At 31.2% G+C, this 22,036-nt stretch overlaps 1 protein-coding gene across 2 annotated transcripts in view; it reads right to left on the bottom strand.

Moving 5' to 3' along the window:
• PNPLA8 (patatin like phospholipase domain containing 8) overlaps positions 1-22,036 on the bottom strand; it is a 55,697-nt gene that overhangs the window by 16,913 nt on the left and 16,748 nt on the right. For both annotated transcript variants that reach the window (XM_051963174.1, XM_051963175.1), the window contains exons 5-8: positions 18,686-18,780; positions 13,554-13,725; positions 8,487-8,544; positions 2,500-2,694 (exon numbers count right to left, since the gene is read on the bottom strand). In XM_051963174.1, the coding sequence (XP_051819134.1) occupies positions 2,500-2,694; positions 8,487-8,544; positions 13,554-13,725; positions 18,686-18,780 (520 nt within the window). The remainder of the gene's footprint in view (positions 1-2,499; positions 2,695-8,486; positions 8,545-13,553; positions 13,726-18,685; positions 18,781-22,036) is intronic.

Genomic DNA, 22,036 nt, shown 5'->3' with positions numbered 1-22,036 from the left:
AGATCATTATTTCTGTTTTTAGGTAGACATTAAGTTCCCTTTTAATCATCTATCTCAGACTTTTTCAAGGAATCAAAACAAAGTATAATAGTCTATGTTTTGCAGACTTCATTCTCATCTCTTTTTTGGGAATCTGGACATTTGTCCTACTCTGGTTCTGTGGCATATATGCTCAATAACCATTGATATTTCAGGATCCCAGGATGTAGTTCATCTGAGCCTGGTTACTTGAATACAAAAATAACCAAGTGCTATCTTACTGTCTCCCTATTTATCTTGGGTTTCAGCTCACTATTAATCATTTTTGTTCTGTTCTTTTAATCCAAAGTTGGCTCTCCTCAGCAGAGAAATCAGAAGAAAAATAAGAACAAATTAGGTTCATCTTTTTCTCTTTTGTCCACTGTCATTATTCCATCCATTCTACATAATGATTCCAGCCTTATTCTCTGATATCCCATCACTTTCCCTAGATTTATCTATTCTTCCCTATTTTAAACAACAAAATAACAATTGCCCTTATCACTTCCTCCTGCTTTTGAAGGAACTGTTAGATCAAATCAAGAATTATTACTGGCTCTGTATTTTAGCAAAAGGATATTCTAGTGGTTGTCTAACTGAAATTACCATCATTACTATATAATATAATATATATGTACTATATAGCAGTGTTTATATAATATATAATATTTCAGTGCTAGGTTTGTTACCTCTTTTAATACTCATGTCTATTTCTTTTTTCCATTCAGATTAAATCTGTAGAATTTTCTGATGATATCTCTTGTTTCTTTACCTATTAATCTTTATCCAAACTCTTCTCCATTATGCACTATTTTCATAATATATATGACTACTCTGCCTACCCACTTCTTTTATCCATTCTTTTTCCTTCTGAATAAGATAGGACCTTTTACAGTTATATTCTAATCATGGATCTCCTTCTATAAATTCTCTGTAGTACCAAGATTAACTTTGCTTTTTTATATGAATATTTTTCATTCATGTTACTTATTTTTATTTTATGCATTTATATATCAAAATCTATAGATATAAGTTTTATTATTAACATTGAATTTTATTTCTAATGAATTTCTGTATTTCTTCTGCTAATCTTTCTACATTATAGTTATTCTTTATATAATACCTACCCTGGAGGGCCATAAAAAGGCAGATTTTTTTCAGTTTTAGTTTAAAATCTTTTAAAGTAGTTATGAAATACTGTGGCCAAATGGATCCTTCTTAGGAACACTTCATCACTGGTCAAAATTCTTTATTTTAAACAAGGGTTTAGAAATATATTTATCTTCCTAAAAATTCTCAATCCTGCCTTTCTTTTTTAAAGCTCTTCTTTGTGATCAGCTAACACCTATACTCCTAATATTTGTTTTACTGACATGCTCTTATTACAGCAGAGATTTTCAAATCGTTTCACTGCTTGATGGGATCTATCTTATTTAACTTTCTAATTAAAAGGAGCATATCAGTCTCATAAAGACAAGAAAGAAAATATCTTTCTCAGATGATATCTTTTAAAGGTATCTTTAAATGTAGAAATAAACTACTTTAAGAGAAGAGTATGTAGAGAAACAGCTACAACAATAATATTTTTTAAATGTTATTAGAGTTCAATAACAAGAATTGGCAAAGATGTCATATAATTAACATGGCTTGATCTTAATCAATTTTCTTTTGGATTGCTTTTGAATTCTATAGAAGCAGGAAAGAATGTTTTGATTATATACAAGGCCTCATTTAAAACTACTCAATAAAGAAACTTCAATAAAACATCTTTACAATGTTCTATAGAAAAAAGGTTGTTTATACAAAATTAAATTCTACTGAAACATCAGAAAGCTCAAATACCTTACTGACATTACCTTAATTTTTTACAAAGAGATATTAATATGTCTATGTTACAAAGGAGAAAAATGATAGAAAGAAGCTTTCTGTGATACAGACTAAGACTATTAAAAAGAATACTATTTTTAAGAGAACTTTTCTTTTTATGTGACCAAACTTAGTTATAGCATAACAAATTATTTGATGTTTAAACTTAAGAGACTAAATTGAATTAAACACCCTTAAAATCTATTCATTGAAACAAAGAGAACAAGGAGTGCCAATTAATCAATTAAAAATCAACAATTAAGCATCCACTACATAGCCCACTAAATGTTCAGGATGTCAAGAAATTGAGTTCACTATAAATCTTTATTTCATTTACAATGACAAACATTAAATACTGATCATCACTTCATGCTTTTTCATTATTTTTTTTTACTACTGGGCATGAGTCAGTTGTAAATAATGTGTACAGCTCATAGGTTTATTAAACAAATGAATGTTTTAGTTATTTGATCCTTACATATTGATATAAAAAACTTTATAAAGTCCCATGAAGTCTCCTCCACCCCCCTCCCCTTCTCAAGTGTTTTGGGTTTAAGTTCAGTAGTTCCTTTAGTTTTTTAATTAATATGTACAATTAATCAAGTTAAAACTTACTTGATGAAGATCATTTCCTAATACATATTCCGCAAAGTAACCAGGTGCAGCAGATGATGCTCGAATAGCTTGCCATATTTTGTGATGACATCCTCCCAAATAGTGGGAAGTGACTCCAGGAAAATGACCATAGTTTCTGAACACAAATGCTTTTGGTGTTACTCCTCTGTTTACAAGACTACTTACTGCTGCCACCTATTAAAAATTAAAAATATCTATAACAAGATCTATTTAAAGACACTCTATGTCTAGATATTGAGAGAAACAATTCTTATCTGGAATTAACTTCATTAAGGGAAAAAACTTAAGTTTTATCCAATACACACACACATATGCTTATATATATAGATTATATATATATTAGAAATAACATTCTGAGAAGGTGACTGTAAGAAACATAGACTGAAGGAACATTTTGCCTATATGAAAACGATTACTTAAACACACACTACTAGTATATATGTCTAAGACTTTTAAATAATAACTCAGTAGTAGTATTAAATACCTTTTAGAAATTAATGCATAACTGATTTTTAAAAGGGAGTATAACTATACTTATAATAGCATTTTACAAAGTAGTCATTATTCCAAAATCTTGGATATTAATTATATTCTAAACTCATTTCTTTATGACAATATTCATTAGAAATATGGAGAATCAATGGTAATTTTAAAAGAAAAAAATTTGTGTGACTGATAACACTAGATTGTAGAACTGTGGAATAATGACAAAAAGTTGTAAATTAAGTTGCTAAAATATTTTAAAAACTATTTAAGATGTGCTGATTATCTGCAATAAAGGTGTGATTTTTATCCAAATGTCAATTTCCTTTGCTATACTCCTTTTCTCTTAAATTCGTATTTGTTTTTCATAAACTACTTATTTGTTTGCCACCTATTGAAAAAGACTTGATGAATCAAGTTAAAACCAAACCGGCTCCTAGAAGAATATTTCAAAGTGCTATTCATCTTGCTGATAGTCCAAAAATTATTTTCTTTTATAAGAGGAAAAACATGAAAAATAATCTATACTGTTTGTCTCTGATCAAATGTCTTACACAAAAACAAAAGTTTGGCTGGAAATAAGACATTATCTCTAACTAATAGAAATAATTTAATGAAATCCTCTCCCTACAAACCAAAACTTCTGAACTCTGCTTTATTAATGAAATAAATACAAGGCCTGTTTTCTTGACATTTCTCTATTCTACTGCTCATAGTTTTTTTTTTTTTTTTAACCCAAATCCTAAAACTGAGAATCTCCATTTTCAGAATGACAAAGGTCAAATAAAATAGAGGAAAAATTGGAAAAAATAAATGTATGATGCAAAAAAAAAAAAAAATCATGAAAAAATAAGGAAACAGCACATTAAAAGATAACAAAATATAAATATAATAATATAATAATCATATATAATAGTTAACACCTTAAAAAACAGAATGGGCCAAATGGTAAAAGAGGCACAAAAACTCATTAAAAAGAAGAAATTTAAAAGCATAACAAACCAAATGGAAAAATGGTATACAAAAATTCTCTGAAGACATCCTAAAAAAGTAAAAATGGCTAAATAGAAAAGGAGGTACCAAACGCTCAATGAAAAAAATGCTTCCTTAAAAACTAGAATTGAGCAGTTGGAAACTATTGGTTCCATGAAACATGAAACATGAAAAAACAATAAAATAAAACCAAAAAAAGAAAAAAATGAAGAAAATGTGAAATATCTTATTGGAAAAACAACTGATCTGAAAAATTAATTGAGAAGAGATAATTCAAGAATGATTGGACTACCAAAAAGTTGTGATCAAAGAAATCATCAAGGAAAATTTCGCCAATATCTTGGATCCAGAGGGTCCAGAGGGTAAAACAATAACTGAAAGACTATACTGACTACTTTCTGAAAGAAAGTGCAAAATAAAAGCCAGGAATATTAGGGTCAAATTCCAGAGCTTCCAAGTCAAAGAAAAAATATTGAAAGCAGCAATAAACAATTCAAATATCATGGAGCCATAATTAGGATAATACAAACAGCTTCTACATTAAATGATCAAAGGGCTTGGAATATCATATTATAAAAAGCAAAGAAGCTAAGCAATGAAGGATCACTATCCAGGAAAACTGAATATAATCCTCGAGGGAGGGAGGGGAAAGAATGGATATTTAATAAAATAGAGAACCTTCAAGTATTCCTGATGAAAAATCAGAGCTGAATAGAATTTTGACTTTCAAATACAAGACTCAAGAAAAGCATGTAAAGGTAAATAGGAAAGAGAATCATAAGAGATTCGGTAAGATTAAACTGTATAGTGTCCAATCACTATTAAAGAAATTTTATAGTGGAGGGAAATGTGGTATTTTACTTTCATTAGAATTGTTTCAAAGAAGGAATAACATATACACTCAATAATTTTGAGGGGGGAACATGGTGCAAGGTTAAAAAGAGAAAGCTAAATAGGAAAAAGGCATAGTAATCATAACTATGAAAAAATTTTACAGCAAGTTTTTTCTGATAAAGGTCTTATTTCTCAAATATATGGAGAATCAAATTTATAAAGAATATAAGACATTTCCCAACTGTTAAATGGCAGTTTGCACATGAAGAAATCAAAGCTTACTATAATCATATGAAAATATGATCCAAATCACCGATTAAAAAAAAATACAACAAAAAATATAACAACCCTGAAGTATCATCTCACAATGAGATTGTGAGACTAGCTAATAATGAGGGGAATATAAGAAAATCGGGACACTAAAATATTGTTGGTGGAGTTGTGAATTGATCTAACTATTTAGGAGAACAATTTGGAACTATGCCCAAAGGGTTATAAAACCATGTATATTCTTTGATCCAACATTACCACTACTATGTCTGCATCCCAAAGAGATTATAAAAAAGGATATACACATAAAAATATTTATAGCAGCTATTTTTGTAGTAGCTAAGAATTGGAATACTACTGTGCTATAAAATAAAAGATGAGGGGAGCAGCTAGGTAAAGTAGTAGATAGAACACTGGCCCTGGACTCAGAGGGACCTAAATTCAAATCTGGATTCAGATACTTGACACTTATTACCTATGTGACCCTGGGTCACTTAACTCTGACTGCCTTGCCAAAAAAGAAATGTTCTCAGAAAATACTTGGAATGACTAACATTAACGGATTCAAAGTGAGCTGAATAGAAAAAGAACATTGTACAAAGTAACAGCAATACTATATGATAATCATCTATGAATGACTTTACTATTCTCATCAATACAGTGATCCAAGATAATTCCAAAAAACTTATGCAAAATGCTATCCACCTCCAGAAAAAGAAATGATGGGAATCTGTATACAGACTGAAGCATACTTTCTCTTCCTTTTTTTTGGACCTGTTTTCTTCCTCAACATGATTAATATGGAAATATGCTTTACATATGTGCAGATGTATAACCTATATTGAACTGTTTATCATCTATAGAGATGGAGAAAGGGAAGAGAAGAAAAGAATTTGGAAATCAAAATTCTTTAGAAATTAATGTTAAAAATTATTTTTACATGTAATTAGAAAAAAATAATAAAAAAATTAAAATGTTGTCTTACTAAAGAAGCATATAACAGTACTTTCAGACCTCCCTCATTCTTGACACAATATAAATTGGAATAGGAATAACACTTGTGATTTTATTACTATGGTATGATATGTAACTTTATGACCCTCAGTTTACCTATTTGGAAATACAGGTAAATATCTTCATTGTAAGTCTCTAGTCTTAGCTGCCTAGAGCACTGAGGTTTAAAATGACTTGCTTAGAGGCACATAGTCAAATGCTTCATAAATAGGACGTGAACCCAGGTCTTCCTGGCTGAGACCCAAAGTTCTCTCTAATATGTCCTGATGCCTGTCTTATATGATCTAAGACCAGTTTTTCTGGCCACCATATCACTGCTAAATCATATGAAGCTTATAGTCCAGTAAATCCCTTAGATTTCTAGGATCAACTACTTAGCTTTTCCTTTCTCCTGCAACATATAGTTATAATTTTTTAAAATTAAAAGTGTAAAACTCTATATTTATTTTTTATTTAATTTCACCTGAGCTGACAAAAGGTTTTCAGAAGATAGGACTTTACCTGAGACTTGAAGGAGGTCAGCAAAGTCAGGAATCAAGATGAGAAAGAAGAGTTTCAGGAATGTGGGACAGTCAGTGAAAATGGTCAGGAGAAGTGATTACCAGGAGGAAGTTAGTATCACTGCATTGTAGAGTAGACAGGCAGGGTGAGAGGAGAGGAGTAATGAATAAGAAAACTGGAGAGATATAAGTATGTCAGGGTATAAAAGGCTTTAAAAGCAAAATAGAGGATTTCCTATTTGAACTTAGAGGTAACTGGTAGTCATTGAAGTTTACTTAATAGGAGAGTGACATGGTGACATCTACTCAACAAGAAGATCCATGTGACAGCTGAATGGAAGGACTGAAGTGAGGAGAGGAGAGGCAGAGACCAACCAGAAAGCTATTCCAATAGTCCAGAGGTGAAGTGAGAAGAGCCTGCATTGAGTGCAGTGCAATGTTAGAAGAGAGATGCTACAGCATTAGAAACAAGATTTGGAAAAAAGATTGTATGTTTGGAGAGGAAGCGAGAGGGAGAGTGAGGTTAATACATAGACTGTAAATCTGGCTGACTGAGAGAATGATGGTGCCCTCAACAGTAAAAGGGAAGTTAGTAAACAGGGAACAGTTTGGGGGAAATCAATCAAACACTTAATAAATACCCATTAGAGAATCAGTTTTGGACACTTTAAATTTAAAATGTCAAATAAATATTTAGAAATGTGAGCCAAAGTCAGCAGAGAGGTTAGGACTGGATAAATATATCTGGGAATGATTTTCATAGCAATGTTCTTTGAATATATGTAAGCCAACAAGATCAATAAATGAAATGGTATCGAGGAAGAAGTAAAATAGTCCTAGTGTTAAAGCCTGGGGGAACAACAATGATCAATAATAAAAAATTTCAGCAAAGAGACTATGATAGATAGGATGAAAATCAGAAGACAGCAGTGTCACAAAAAAATTTGAGAGAAAAATTATCAAAGAGTAGAGAATGAATGAGTATCAAAATGTTACCAAGAGGTCAGAAAAAGTAAGACTGAAAAAAGGCCATGATGATTAAAAAGGTATGAGCAAAGAAAAACGATGCACAAGAAGAGCTCTGAGACAATAACTAGTGGAGATGGCTGGATCAAGTGAAAGCTTTCTAAGGATAAGCGATATAGGAATATTTGAAGGCAGTAGGAATAGGTAAGATAAGATAGATAATAAATAAAAGTCTGGAGATGATGAAGGAAGCAGTCTGCTGGAGAAGGATGGATGGAATGGGATGGATTATGCATGTAGAAGTATCTGCTTTGGCAAAGAGAAAAGCCAATTCTTCATGTAATACAGGTAAAACATATGAGGAGGAGAGAGCAAAAAATCTTTTGAATCATGTGAGATATGAAAAGATAGAGCTTGTGGTAAATGCCCTCAACTATTTCAGTGAAATAAAACAAAAGTTCTCAGATGACCAGATAAAAAGGGGCAGTTTATGGGAGGTTTGATAAAGGATGGAAAGGTTTGGAAAAGTTCCTTCAGTGATTGAGCCAGACAATGAATTATAGAAAAGTCAAACAAGCAATTAAAAATCAGTCATAATCAAAAATGAAAGTATTCAAATATTTTGCTATAATATAGGTAAATGACATTTATTGCAACTCCCTGACTTACCAAAAAAGGAAATGAGGTTGTCCTGGAGTATAATGCTTTTCCAACATTATTCCAAATCATTATAAAGTTTAACACTTTATAATATTTTTTTAAAATTAGTCATTTATAAAACCTGGTTAGAAGTAGTATTCAGAAGAGAGTGTTATTCTGAAAAACTATTATTTCTTCTTTTAAAAAGTAATTATACATAATAAAATATTTTCCTATAGTTTCACATGCATATGACTGTACACTTACCTTAGGAGACTTGGGATTTCTTGCTGTTTCAATCATTAGATCAGATCCCATTCTATCCCTTTATAAAATAAGAAATTTTATCAAAATGACTATATTTTAGATGTGTAGATGATATGAAAATCTACTTTAAATGCTTTTTAAAAACAATTACTTTTTTAATAAGGCTTTTTATTTACAAAGAGTATGCATGGTAATTTTTCCAACACTGACCCTTGCATAACCTTGTGTTCCAAATTTTCCCCTCCTTCCCCTCACGCCTTCCCCTAGCTGGCAGATAGTCCAATACATGTTAAATATGTTGAAATAGATGTTAAATCCAATATATATAAACATGTTTATATAGTTATCTTGCTGCACAAGAAAAATCAGATCGAGGAGGAAGAAAAAAAGAAACTGAGAAAGAAAACAAAATGCAAGCAAATATCTGAGAGAGTGAGAATGCTATGTTGTGCTTCACACTCTGTTCCCATGGTTCTCTCTCTGAGTGTTGATGGCTTTCATCATTACTGCACAAGTGGAATCATCTTAATGTTAAAGAGAGACACGTCCATCAGAATTCATCATTGTATAATCTTGTTATTGCTATGTATAATGATCTCCTGGTTCTGCTCATTTCACTTAGCATCAGTTCATGTAGGTCTTGCCAAGCCTCTCTGAAATCATCCTGCTGGTCATTTCTTACAGAAAATAGTATTCCGTAGCACTCACATACCATAATTTATTCAGCCATTCTCCAAATGATGGGCATCCACTCAGTTTCCAGTTTCTTGACACTACAAAGATAGGGCTGCCACAGACAGTTTTGCACATGGGGTCCCTTTCTCTCTTTTAAGATACCTTTGGGATATAATCCCAGTAGGAAAACTGCTGGATCAAAGGGGTATGCACAGTTTGACAACTTTTTGAGCACAATTCCAAACTGCTCCCCAGAATGGTTGGATTAGATCACAGTTTCAGTTTTCCCGCATCCCCTCCAACATTCATCATTATTTTTTCTTGTCATCTTAGCCAATCTGACAGGTGTGTAATAGTATCTCAGAGTTGTCTTAATTTGCATTTCTCTGATCAATAGTGATTTGGAACAACTTTTCATGTGGCTACAAATAGTTTCAATTTCTTCATCTAAAATTGTCTATTCATATCCTTTGGCCATTTATCAATTAGAGAATGGCTTGAACTATTATAAATTTGAGTCAATTCTCTATATAGTTTAGAAATGAGGCCTTTATCAGATCCTTTGGATGTAAACTGTTTTCCCAGTTTATTGCTTCCCTTCTAATCTTATCTGCATTAGCTATTTGTACAAAAATTTTTTAACTTAATATAATCAAAATTATCTATTTTGTGATCAATAATGAGCTCTAATTCTTCTTTAGTCACAAATTTCTTCCTCCTCCACAAATCTGAGAGGTAAACTATCCTATGTTCTTCTAATTTGTTTATAATATCATTCTTTATGTCTAGATTCATGAACCCATTTTGACCTTATCTTGGTAGAAGGTGTTAGGTAAGGGTCTGTGCCTACTTTCTGCCATACTAATTTCCAAATTTCCCAGCAGTTTTTGTCAAATAGTTAATTCTTATCCCAAAAGCTGGGGCCTTTGGGTTTGTCAAACACTAGATTGCTATACTCATTGACTATTTTGTTCTATGGACCTAACATATTTCATTAATCAACTTCTTCATTTCTTAGCCAGTACCAAAAGATTTTGATGACCACTGATGATAAAATGCTTTATAATATAGTTTTTGATCTGGTACATCTAGGCCACCTTCATTTGCTTTTCTCTTCATTAATTCCTTTGAAATTCTTGACCTTTTGTTCTTCCAGATGAATTTTGTTGTTGTTTTTTCTAGGTCAGTAAAATAATTTCTTGGGAGTTTGATTGGTATAGCGCTAAATAAATAGATTAGTTTAGGGAGCATTGTCATCTTTATTATATTTGCTCGACCTATCCCTTGCACTTGATATTTTTCCAATGCTTAGATCTGACTATTTGTGTGAAAAGTGTTTTGCAGTTTTGCTTATATAGTTCCTGACTTTCCCTTGGCAGATAGATTCCCAAATATTTTATATTATAAACAGTTATGTTAAATGGAATTTCTCTTTGTATCTCTTGCTGTTGGATTTTGTAAGTGGATTGCTTCTAATAGTTTTTATTTGATTATCTAAGGTTCTCTAAGTATACCATCATATCATCTGCAAAGAATGATAATTTGGTTTCCTCATTACATACTCTAATTCCTTTAATCTCTTGTTCTTCTCTTATTGCCAAAGCTAGCATTTCTAATACAATATTGAATATTGGTGGGCAACTTTGTTTCACCCCTGATCTTACTGGGAATGGTTCTAGTCTATCCCCATTACATATGATGCTTGCTGATGGTTTTAGATAGATGCTACTGTCCATTTATTCTTATACTGTTTAGTTTATTAGGAATGGGTGTTGGATTTTTATCAAATGCCTTTTCTGTATCTATTGAGATAATCATATGCTTTTTATTAATTTAGTTATTGATATGGTCAATTATGCTAATAGTTTTCCTGATAATGAACCAGCCCTGCATTCCTGGTATAAATCCTACTTGGTCATGGTGTATTATCCTGGGGATGATGTTCTGTAATCTCTTTGCTATTAAAAAATGACTATATTTTAAACTATCAAAATACAAACAAACATTTCCTAAACAGTATGGCTATGCCTGATAAAAATGAGGAAATAACAAAAAAGTTATAACTATTTTTCTTGATAAAGCTTAAAATTTAATAAGAGAGATAAGACAAGAAACAATTTTTCATGCCCAAATATTTTTGTCTAGAGGGAAGATGAATGTTGAGTTCCTTTTACCCCCCCCAAAAAAAAAAATTTCATTTAAGGCTCCCCATAATCAAGTACATAAAAGACACCAAGCAAATACTTCTTAGTTGCATAATCAAGAAAAGCTGGTAAGTAAAGTATTCATTCAATAAGTTGAGCTTAGTTTGAAAATTTGTCATATTTCTTTCTTACACTATACAAATGTGAACCATTTGCTTAATTTCTGGAAAAGAAAAGGCCTTAGAAGACAAAATAAATGAACAGGAACATGGAGAAGATGGAAGGAGTAACTAAGTTATTATTAATAGCAAATTTTAAAAGTATTTTTTTAAGATCAAGAACTGGGCACAAAACCTTAAAGTGTTTATTAATATTTTAGTCCCAGTGTACATTTGAATAAGCTATGAGCTGTTTTGTTATTTTTCCAAGCCTCTAATAAAAAAAAAAAAATCTTATATTAGATTAAATAGAAAAAAGCCCTTGAAAAGGAGCTGAGTTCATTTATATTGGGCTTGGCACCATGCCCTGGAGTTCAGTAGGTTAGGCCTTTGTGATCAGTAATAAATTGGACATTCTTTTAACAGGAAACTCCCTTTCTTGGATTTCTTCAATATGCAAATCTGAGGTAGTTAAGTAGCATGCTTCAGCTCAGCTCTTTTCTAATGGTGCAGGAATAATTGCTTTCTAAGAAGAATATGACTTAACCAATAAAAGGCTTTGAAAGTATTTTGTCTTAGTGCTGTGTAAAGAAATTCACTGAACTAAAATCCTCATTTGGCTAATGAAGGCAGTGGAGTGTAATGCGAACAACAGCTGGACTGAGTTCAGGAAAGACCTGGATTCAACTTCTACCTCTGGCACTTTACTATCCACTGGCATAGTCACTCTCAGCCTTAGCTCCTTCATCTATAAAAACAAGGTTAGTAATTCTGTAACTACTTCACAACCCTACTATGATAATCAAATTAATAAAATATATGTAAATATATGTTAAATGCTTTGCAAAACTTACAAATTCTATACTATACAGAACTTATATATACATATGTATAAGTGTGTGTGTGTGTGTGTGTGTGTGTGTGTGTGTGTATCTGCTAGAAGAAAATGCAGAATCAGGTTTCACTGTTAACTCAAAAATAATTAAATCAACAAACTAATATAATGAGGAGTTAGGTAAACACTTTAGTCTATTTTGCTTCAGAATCAATAGGTTAAATGACTCCAGATTTTTACTTCTTTTATTATTTGTTACATGAAGTGTCTTATTATAGGTTCCCAATGTACTCCTTAATACCTATCCTTCTAATTTTTATTTTCCATGCTAGCTTATTTTTAGTATTTCATTGAGAAAATGTGGCAGGGAAGATTAATCCTAAATTACTGTGGCTTGAAAATGAACATACTCCTAATTTCAATAGTATAAATAATAATAAAAATTTTTTGAAGTTCTAAATAGGAAATCTTCAAAGTATTTTTTTTTGCTTTGAGTTTGGGTGGTAGGATTGATTTTTATGAGATCTACATCTGCATGCTTTCTACAATTTATAAATCATATTAGCCTAGACAAATCATTTCAATTCTTTGGATCAATGTTTATTCATCTGTAAAACTGTTATGAAGATCTGTTTCACCATAAAATTTTATAAAGGTGTTGTGAGAAAAAAAACTTTTGAAACTTTAATTTGTTGTAATATATAACCTATAAAACCTATGTAATCTAATAAAAGAAAGTGACTACTAGCAATGTTAAATTAAAAATTAACAAATCTTACAAGGAAGAGAAGACCGATTTTTGCAGTTAGAGGGACATAGGGAAAAAAAACCAAAACTATTTTTTTCTAGAAACAGTTTTATGCTGCTTTTACATATATAATTTCTTAGGAAAATTACAATGACATTATTTTAAAAACTATGTAGATTACCATCTATAAAATAAAAATCATCACAAGCAAATTCTAAAGGTAGTTTCTAAAGGTTTTAAATATTAGTTAAAAATGAAAAATCACTGTAAATAATTCAAACTATAGTCATCAAGAAAATCGGGAAAACAGTAATGAGAATCATATGACATTCCATGGATAATTATAAATTAAAATAAGTCCAACAAAACTCACTTTTCCCTGAAGAGATATCACTACATTAAGAACCAGTCATAATCATCTTTTCCAAAAGATGACAAATGTATTGATCCTCTCTGAACACTTTAAAGAAAAATTTACTACAATAATAGATGAAAACAACAACTTACTTTAGTATTCTTTCCCAGGTTTCACTGTTATAAAATGCGTGGCTCCACCCCATTTTGACTGTTCCAACAATAAGATTCTGGGTAAATACATCTGTTCCTAACTTTCGATAAAGTTCCTCACATTCATCCAGATGCAAATGAAATATTCCCAACATGAAAGCTAATATGGCACCTAAAACAAAGAATGTCAATGTATAAAATTTTTCAAGGAAAAAAAATGAACCAATTTATAAAACAGAAGTTATACATGTAATAGTATCTATTTTCCATTAAGTGACACATGGAAAATTCAGTGCAATAGACAACTTTACTAGAACGATGTGACCTCATTGCTTTGATTGCTGAATGTATCATTTGACAAACCTACCAACATATTCCTTTGAACTAGTCCACGGATGTTTTGTAGGTACACAGCTTAATTTTTTAGAACTAATTTACAATTAATAACAAGCAAATACTGCCACCTAGTGTGTATTATGTTAGATTAAGCCTAAACTAACAAAACAAAACAATAAAGAAAAAAATTTTAAATTGTCACTGAATAATCTGGAATAGTAACATTTGGGATATAACTCAGAAAAAAATAAATAAAATACTATGAAAATAGTATTTCTCTGAACTGTCATTCTACTCTGAAAGTAGTAGTAACTATGACACTTATCATCAACTTAGAGAAATGTTGTCACTTTCTTTGTTACTTAGACTACTGGAAAGAAAAAAAAAATTAAGCATTCTTACCTAAACTATTAATTAAGGACAAAAGATAGGAAAATGTGAAGGAAGAGAGAAGTGGGAAGGGAGACCATAGGGGCTAAGTAACAGATGAACCAATTCCTAAAAAGGAATTTTGATGATAAAAGTAGCTGCTTGTGATACAAAGACTAATGATTCAGACCTATCTGTGTCATCATATGAGAAAACACTCAATAACAGTGAGAAGAAGAAAAGAAAAAATGATAGTGATCTTGGTAAAATGGAAAAAAAAAACCATGGATTTGGAGTCACAGGACATGAATTCAAATCTCTGTCTCCCAGAGGGATTCTGGCCACATTCCTTAAATTCTCTGGATCTTAGCTTCTTCATTTGTAAAATAATACTATTGAATCAGATGACCTTTCAAGTCCAGCCTATCTCTACAGTTAGACCAACATTGTCCAATACATATCATGATAATTTTTTTTTTAATTAAAAGAGAAAGGAATCCTTTGCAATTATGGCTAGTAAGTGAATTTTTAACCAAAGGTAAAGATAAGGACAAAAGGTAAACTAGATCACTTTGATTACATAAAGTTGAAAAGGTTTGGCAAAAATAAAATTAATTCACCTAAGAAAGGAATCAGTTAACTAGGAATAAAATCTTTTAAATAAAATTTCTGATAAGAGTCTGATATTCAAGATATCTATACATATATATGGAACTAACAATAACATAAGACCGAAAGTCATTCCTCAATAGGTAAGTATCAATAGATATTACCAGTTCTCAAAAGACTTTCACACTATTAATAGCAACCATATTATCCAATGTTCTCCTTCATAACTCTGAGAACTGCAAATAAAAATCCTCAGGTTTCACCTCACATTCAGCAAATTAACTATTCTTATTTTTGTCATCTTTGCCAAAATTAAAGAGGTTGTGCAAAGGTGGGCTTGCATTACATTGTTAGTGGACCTTTCAAATGGCCCAACTACTGGACATAATTGTTGGATCCAATATAAATTGTAATTATGTAAAGAATGGCTAAAATGTCCTTTTGAGATTCTGTTAGTCATATGTTCCAAGATTAATAATAAAAAGAAAGAACCCATATAAATAAAAATAGTCATAACAGCTCTTGTGGCAATAAAGGACTAGAAACAAAATATAAAAGGAATCCAGGATTAAATTATGTTACATGAATGTAACAAAATATTACTATGCTCTAAGAGACAATGAACGTGATGAATACAGAGAGGGCTGGAAAGACAAGACTGATGCAGAATAAAATATGCAAAAGCAAAACAATATATTCAAAGATTATAATAATATAAATGGAAACAATAATTAAACAATCCATACTAACTGCTTCAAAATTACAATTACTAAGCCTGGATCTAAAACAAAGATATGCAAAGGATGATCAATCTAACTAGTCCCAAGTATCACTTGTAAGATTATACAGTGACTGTGAGTATCACTAGTAGTGCTGGGGATAAAGAAAAAAAAGGAAAAGAATGAGAGCAGAGCAAAGAAAATTGGAAAAAAAAAAAAAAAAGGTCAATAGTAACAACAGCAACGACAATAATAACAGCTAACATTTATATAATGCTACTATGTGATAGGCACTAATATTATTTTATTTGATTGTCATAACAGTAGATGAGGCCAAGGGGAAGGAAAGATGCATATTATGTTAAGATTTTTTTAATATGCTAATTTTGCTAACTTTTTTCTTCCTCTTTTTTATGCTTTATTTATAAAGAATGGCTCTCTGGAAGGGCATAAGAGAAAAAATACAGTGGGAAATGTAGATGAAAAAACAAAAGATAGTAAACTTTTTAAAAAAGGAAACAAATTATAAAAAATGAAGAGAAGCATGAAAAGACATGAACTGATACAGAGTAAAGTACATAGAACCTGGAAAATCATGACTACAAGGATATGGAATGAACTGAAAATATAAAATTAAAAATCTTAATAATCTGGTAAGGAAATTATAACAGGGTTATTGAATTTTTAAAAAGATGTATTTGGAGGAAATTATTAAAAAGAACAAGGAAAGGAGATAAGGCAGAACTTACCAACTCTTAATTTGCTTTTGTTTTCTTTTTCAAGAATGAAAGAAAAAATCTAACAGATGTGATTTTAAAGGATTAAAAGAGCACCTGAATGGCTTTGATGAGGTCAAGTCATTAAGTATAGATGAACTACATTGTAAGATAATAAAAAAAACACTTTTGACTGATTTCTCAGTGTCAGTGATCTCTCAAAAATCATACTATATAAGATAGGACAGAAAAGAAGGAAAATGTTTCCATTTTCAAAAAAGGGAATAGATTTGGCAAACAAAGAACCATGACTTCATGAAGAAACAGTCATGTAAGACTAGCCTCATTTCCTAGAATTAATAGACTGGAAGATCAAGCAAATTGCAGAAAGAGCTGACCTAGATGTTAGCAAAGTACTTAACAACATCTCACATGCTACTCTTGTAAAGAAGATGGAGATGTGGAGTACATGATAGGTAGATCTGGAGCTGCTTGAATGATCAGACATAAAGAGTAGTCATGAATGCTTAGATTGTCAACTTGGAAAGAGGCCTCTGACATAGTGCGCTAAAGGATATGTGTTTGGCTTCCTTCTAAATAACATTTATATAAATCTGGATAAAAGTATAGTGGGCATGCTTATCAAATTTATAGATACAAAAGAGCCAATAAACATTTTAAAGGATATAAAAAAATTAGATCGTTAAACTGAATTTAAGAAGATGTTGGGAAATTTTTCCTTATTTCAAACTCTTGTCCCTTTGTAACTTCTACCAGTTACTTTTAATGCAGCCCTCTATGGCCAAGCAAACAATTTTCATCCTTATTTCATGTGAAAATCACTCAGGTATTTGAAGAAAGCTATCATGTCTGCTACCTTCCTTTCCTGTCCCTATCATTCCGCCTCCAGACTAATTTAGCCTCCAGACTAAAAAATCATAATCTTTCAGCATGATCTGAAGGCCTACACTAATCAATCTGACTTCTCTGAATGGTCTTCCTCTTCTCTGTCTTTTATTCCTGAAGTATGATACCCAGAACTGAACACAACAGTTTAGATTTCGTCTAAGAAAAAGAATGGTCAAGTGTCAAATTCCAAAATAAGGTACTTAACAAAGGTGATCAATCTAACTAGCCCTAGTATCATCTGTAAGATTATGAAGTCTGCGGGTATCACAGCTAGTGCTGGGAATAAAGAAAAGAAAGAAAAGAATAAGAGCATAGCAAAGAATGGAAAAGAGAAAAAAAAAGGTCAATAGTAACAATAACAATAGCTAACATTTATACAATGCTACTATGTGACAGGCACTAATATGATTTTATTTGATTGTCAATAACAGTTCTGGGAGATAGGGGCTATTATTATCCCTATTTTAAATATGAGAAAACTGAGGTGAACAGAGATTAAATGATTTGTGCAGGGTCACATAACTAGCAAGTGTCAGAAGCCAAATTTGAACTCAAGTCTTCTGGACTCTAAGCTCTGTATCTTATCCACTGTACTACCTAGCTGCCTATAGGGTAAATACACGTGAATCGTAAAGATATTCTATAGTAAGAATGCTCCTTACTTTGAGGTATTAAAACAAAACAAACTTGACTGTGATTTCATCCAACTGCAATTTAAAAACTCTAAGCAAGACAAATTGCTTAACACTGAATACTGAAATGTATTGCCACAAATCTAAGGTAAAAAGCTTTCCATTCTTTAATCTGAATCTTGATCCCAAGTTCTCTATTATATGAGAAACAATCCTTAAAAGAACACTTATCTAACTCAAATTTCCTGTTAATATGATGTTGATATTCCAAAATACACTCAAATATTTTCAAAGAATTCTGATATGTCTTGTCATTTTGCTATTTAAAATTAAAAACAAAACAAAACACTATTGCATTATAAAGGAAAATAAGGAAAGAAACTCTAAAAAATATACTTGATTGGGAGGAAAGAATCCAACTTTCATACTTGTGTGGTTTAAATACAATGCAATTTCAGATAAGCAAGATCTAATATACATCATTATGATATTAACATTACTGTATCACAACCAAATGGTTTGCTCTTTAATCACTGTGCCTTACTCTTTTTTTCAAGAAGCAAATAAACAACAATATAGAAATTCATATTTTATCTGAAAACTACATTTTGATAATAAAGATCACGAAAATTTTAAAAAATATCCAAACAATGCCACTTTGTCATATCAATAACATTTGATATTTGATTGATTTATTTTCTGCTAAATAGCAAGAATATTTAAATTTTAAACCTGAAAGTTGAGAAAACAGCAATTATCAAATACATTTCTCTTCAAAAATATTTACTTTATTATTTTTCTCATATAGACTAATGACAATCATGATTGACAATATTGATTACCTGTGCTTACACCACAAATATAATCAAAAAGTTGATGAATTGGCTGTTGAGTAAGTTCAACTATTTTTCGAAGTGTCTGAAGAGCAACCACACCTCTGTAAAAAAAAAAGAGTTAAAATGTTCACTTTATGGAAAAACAATTTAAACTGAGTAAGAATTCCACATGATCTGTGTCTTTCAGTTTAAGATTTCCAGAAAATACATTTCCAGTTTATTCTAAAATGACATTAATATGCAAATTAGCAAAAGTACATATTTCAAGGATGTATAATTTAGCATTTATAACAAGCTATTCCTTTTTAAATCTCATTAAAGCTATTAAAATCATTCAATTTTTAAATAATTAAAATATGTAGAAAACCAACTACATAGTTAGCATGTAGTGGCTGAATCCACAATCCTAACACCTCATGTTCAGATTACTGAAAAAATTTCATGTTTGGGTCTTCATAATTCCAATTTATCCTTCATTTTGATATCACATCAGGATTTGGGCAGCAACAAGCCAGAGTAAGGCCAGAACAATAAAGGACATTACCAAGTACCACAAATCAGGAAACTGGAAAGGATGTCTGATGAAATATAAAGATGTATTAAGAAAGATCAAAGTATAAAAGTAGGAAAGAATAATCAAATACTGAAGATAGAGGAAGACGTAATTAAATCAAGGAAAATAAGCACCAAGAATTAGGAGACAAAAGAATAACATTTCTCCAATCAAGAGGTTTGTATAACAAAGACGATGAACCCAAGATAAATAATCCCAGTCAAAAGAGTTCAGGATCTAAAGATGTAAAATAACAGATGTAAAGCATCAGAACCAATATAAACATTAATAGTTAAACAAATTATCTTCTAATGTATGGAATATTTATTTCAATTCAGGACCAGAACCATCTCTGATAATGGACAGGCCTGACTTATAAGTGATCAGATATATCTGTCTAAAAGAGAAGAAGCATGAGAGTAAGAAAACAAGCAATTTATTCATGACAATTTAATTTTTTAAAATACATCTTTCAAAATCTCATTCCTTTTTTAAAAAAATACTTCAATGATTCCTTATTTCCAACTACACTAAGTTCAAACTCCTGCCTTAAACTTCATAACTTTCCATTTCATAAATCTCATCCTACTTACATACAATCCTATTTTCTAAGTCTTTACAGTACTTCTGTTCTCTACTCACATCAATGTCCTCAATTATTCCAAAAATATAGGAACACTAAGAAACTTAATATTCAAACATCAAACATTTATTCATACTGTTCTTCTCTATCCATTTTCCTTCATCTGTATGACTAAGCTTACTTTTTTTTTGAAGTCTTCCCTGACATATTCAGCCCTTACTGCTCTTCCTCTCTACTTATTAGATATTGTTGTGGAAGTATATTAATTACTCTGTATTTCACAGTTTCAAGCTTTAGTATTTCTGATTACTTATCATTAACACATTACTTGTGTGTTAGCATTATGTCCGAAAACATCTTCAAGAAGGTTCTCTATTTTCCATAGCACCTAATATAGGGCTATACACTCTAGGTACTGATTATCTCACTGATGTAAGTGAGAAAAATAGAACATATACCACAATGTTAAAAGATTTTCAATAATTTCAAGATTTTTATGCTTGATAGATTCAGGTAATATATCACACAGAAACTGAACTTCATTAAAATCTGATTATTAATGGGTAAGGAATACATTAGGCTCTTTAAAGTTCTTTTTTATATGGAACAGTTTTTTCTGGCAAGAGCAGAAAAAGCACTTTTATAAAAGTATGTAAGATATTTTTCTTCTTCAATGTACATTTTGATGACTAAAAACACTTAAAGGCTTCTGTTTAATTAAAATTGCTAAAAATAAATGAATGAAGAATCAGTTTTCTGGTGGAATTTGAAAAGTTTTAAACAACAAAAAAAAGAACTGTTAAATAAAGACAAGTTATTTCATGAAAGCTATCAGATGATGCCTTGCTTGCATATGAATAGTCTCAAGACTTGAAGGAACAGAAAAAGAACTTTTATGTATGGAAAACTGAAAATGACAAGAAATGGTTCAAGAAATCAAAATGCGATATTGGATCAAATGAGGCCATTAGCCTGCAGGTTATTATGATAGCTTGGCTTATTTGCACATAATTATTTTACTAGAGGGTAAAATTTTAAAAGTGATGAACCAAAAATATTTGGAGAGTATGATATGATTTTAAAAGGACTGTTTATTTCAAAGGGAAGACAATGAGAATCAGGAGGCTAGTGCTGAAGAGTGAAGAATCTAAAAGAAGAGAAAAGAGCTAAGAGTCAGAAAAACAATTCCATCACAGGTGTGTGTGTATGAAGAGATAACCCAAGAGAAGCAGGAAACTATCAGCTGAAAGAAGGCTTCAATTACATGATTTTTGACTGCCCAAGGAAGCCAGATGTTTCAGATTTGACCTTCAAGTGCCATCCTAAGCTTGAGCGGTGAAGATTCTCAGAATTGCATGTTGCCCATTTCTGCCTGCTCTGGTTTGAGAGGGAAAAGCAGAAAGGGAAGTTGGCTACCTTTTCTGAATAGGAAGAGCTGTTTTAAAGCATTGCCTAGAGAATCAAACAGATCTTTGTTTTAACTTGAGTTCTGTTCTAACTGGACAACAAAGCAAATGGGAAGTGAAGATGTGGTGGACTATTTTATGTGGTATAACACTTTTTTTTTTTTTTGCTGAGGCAATTGAGTTAAGTGACTTGCTCAAGGTCACACACAGGAAATACTGTCTGAGGCCAGATTTGAACTCAGGTCCTCCTGACTTCGGGCTGCTGCTCTATCCACTGAGTCACCTAGCCATCTCTGGTATAACACTTTCTAAACTTTTTAAGGTGCTCATGGTATCAAAAAAACTTTTAAATGCACACTCCAGTATAAAAGAGAGAAAGGTTTGCCCAGTTAAAGAGCAGTGAGGGTTAATTAAAAGACAAAGTGGTGAGCATAATAGTAATTTCATGTGATGTAGTTGTTCCTAAGGAGACCAATAAAACTGAAGGCTATGGTCGGAAGCTGCAAGTTACCTTGAACCCATTAGAATTTTCTTCTCTCATGTGTCTAGCTTCCAGATTGCTTGTGTTTGTCTAGACACTACAGTCAATGAATACATTAGTAGGAGATTGTTACCCAAGTTTATGTGTGGATTGTGACTTATTATTTGTGTGCTTGTTTGTTATACTGTTTAAAGTGCTATATAAATGCTAGTATAACATTATTGCTTTTCTATCTAGTCAGAACGGAATTCAGGTTGATTCTCTATGCAATGCAAAACTAGTCTAGCCAATTCTTCTTATAAAGCAAAGCCATGATACTGTCTTTTAAACTTAT

Source organism: Antechinus flavipes, chromosome 5 (genome assembly GCF_016432865.1).
Source record: "Antechinus flavipes isolate AdamAnt ecotype Samford, QLD, Australia chromosome 5, AdamAnt_v2, whole genome shotgun sequence".
NCBI lineage: Eukaryota > Metazoa > Chordata > Mammalia > Dasyuromorphia > Dasyuridae > Antechinus > Antechinus flavipes.
This window is presented reverse-complemented; position numbering and strand designations above follow the sequence as displayed.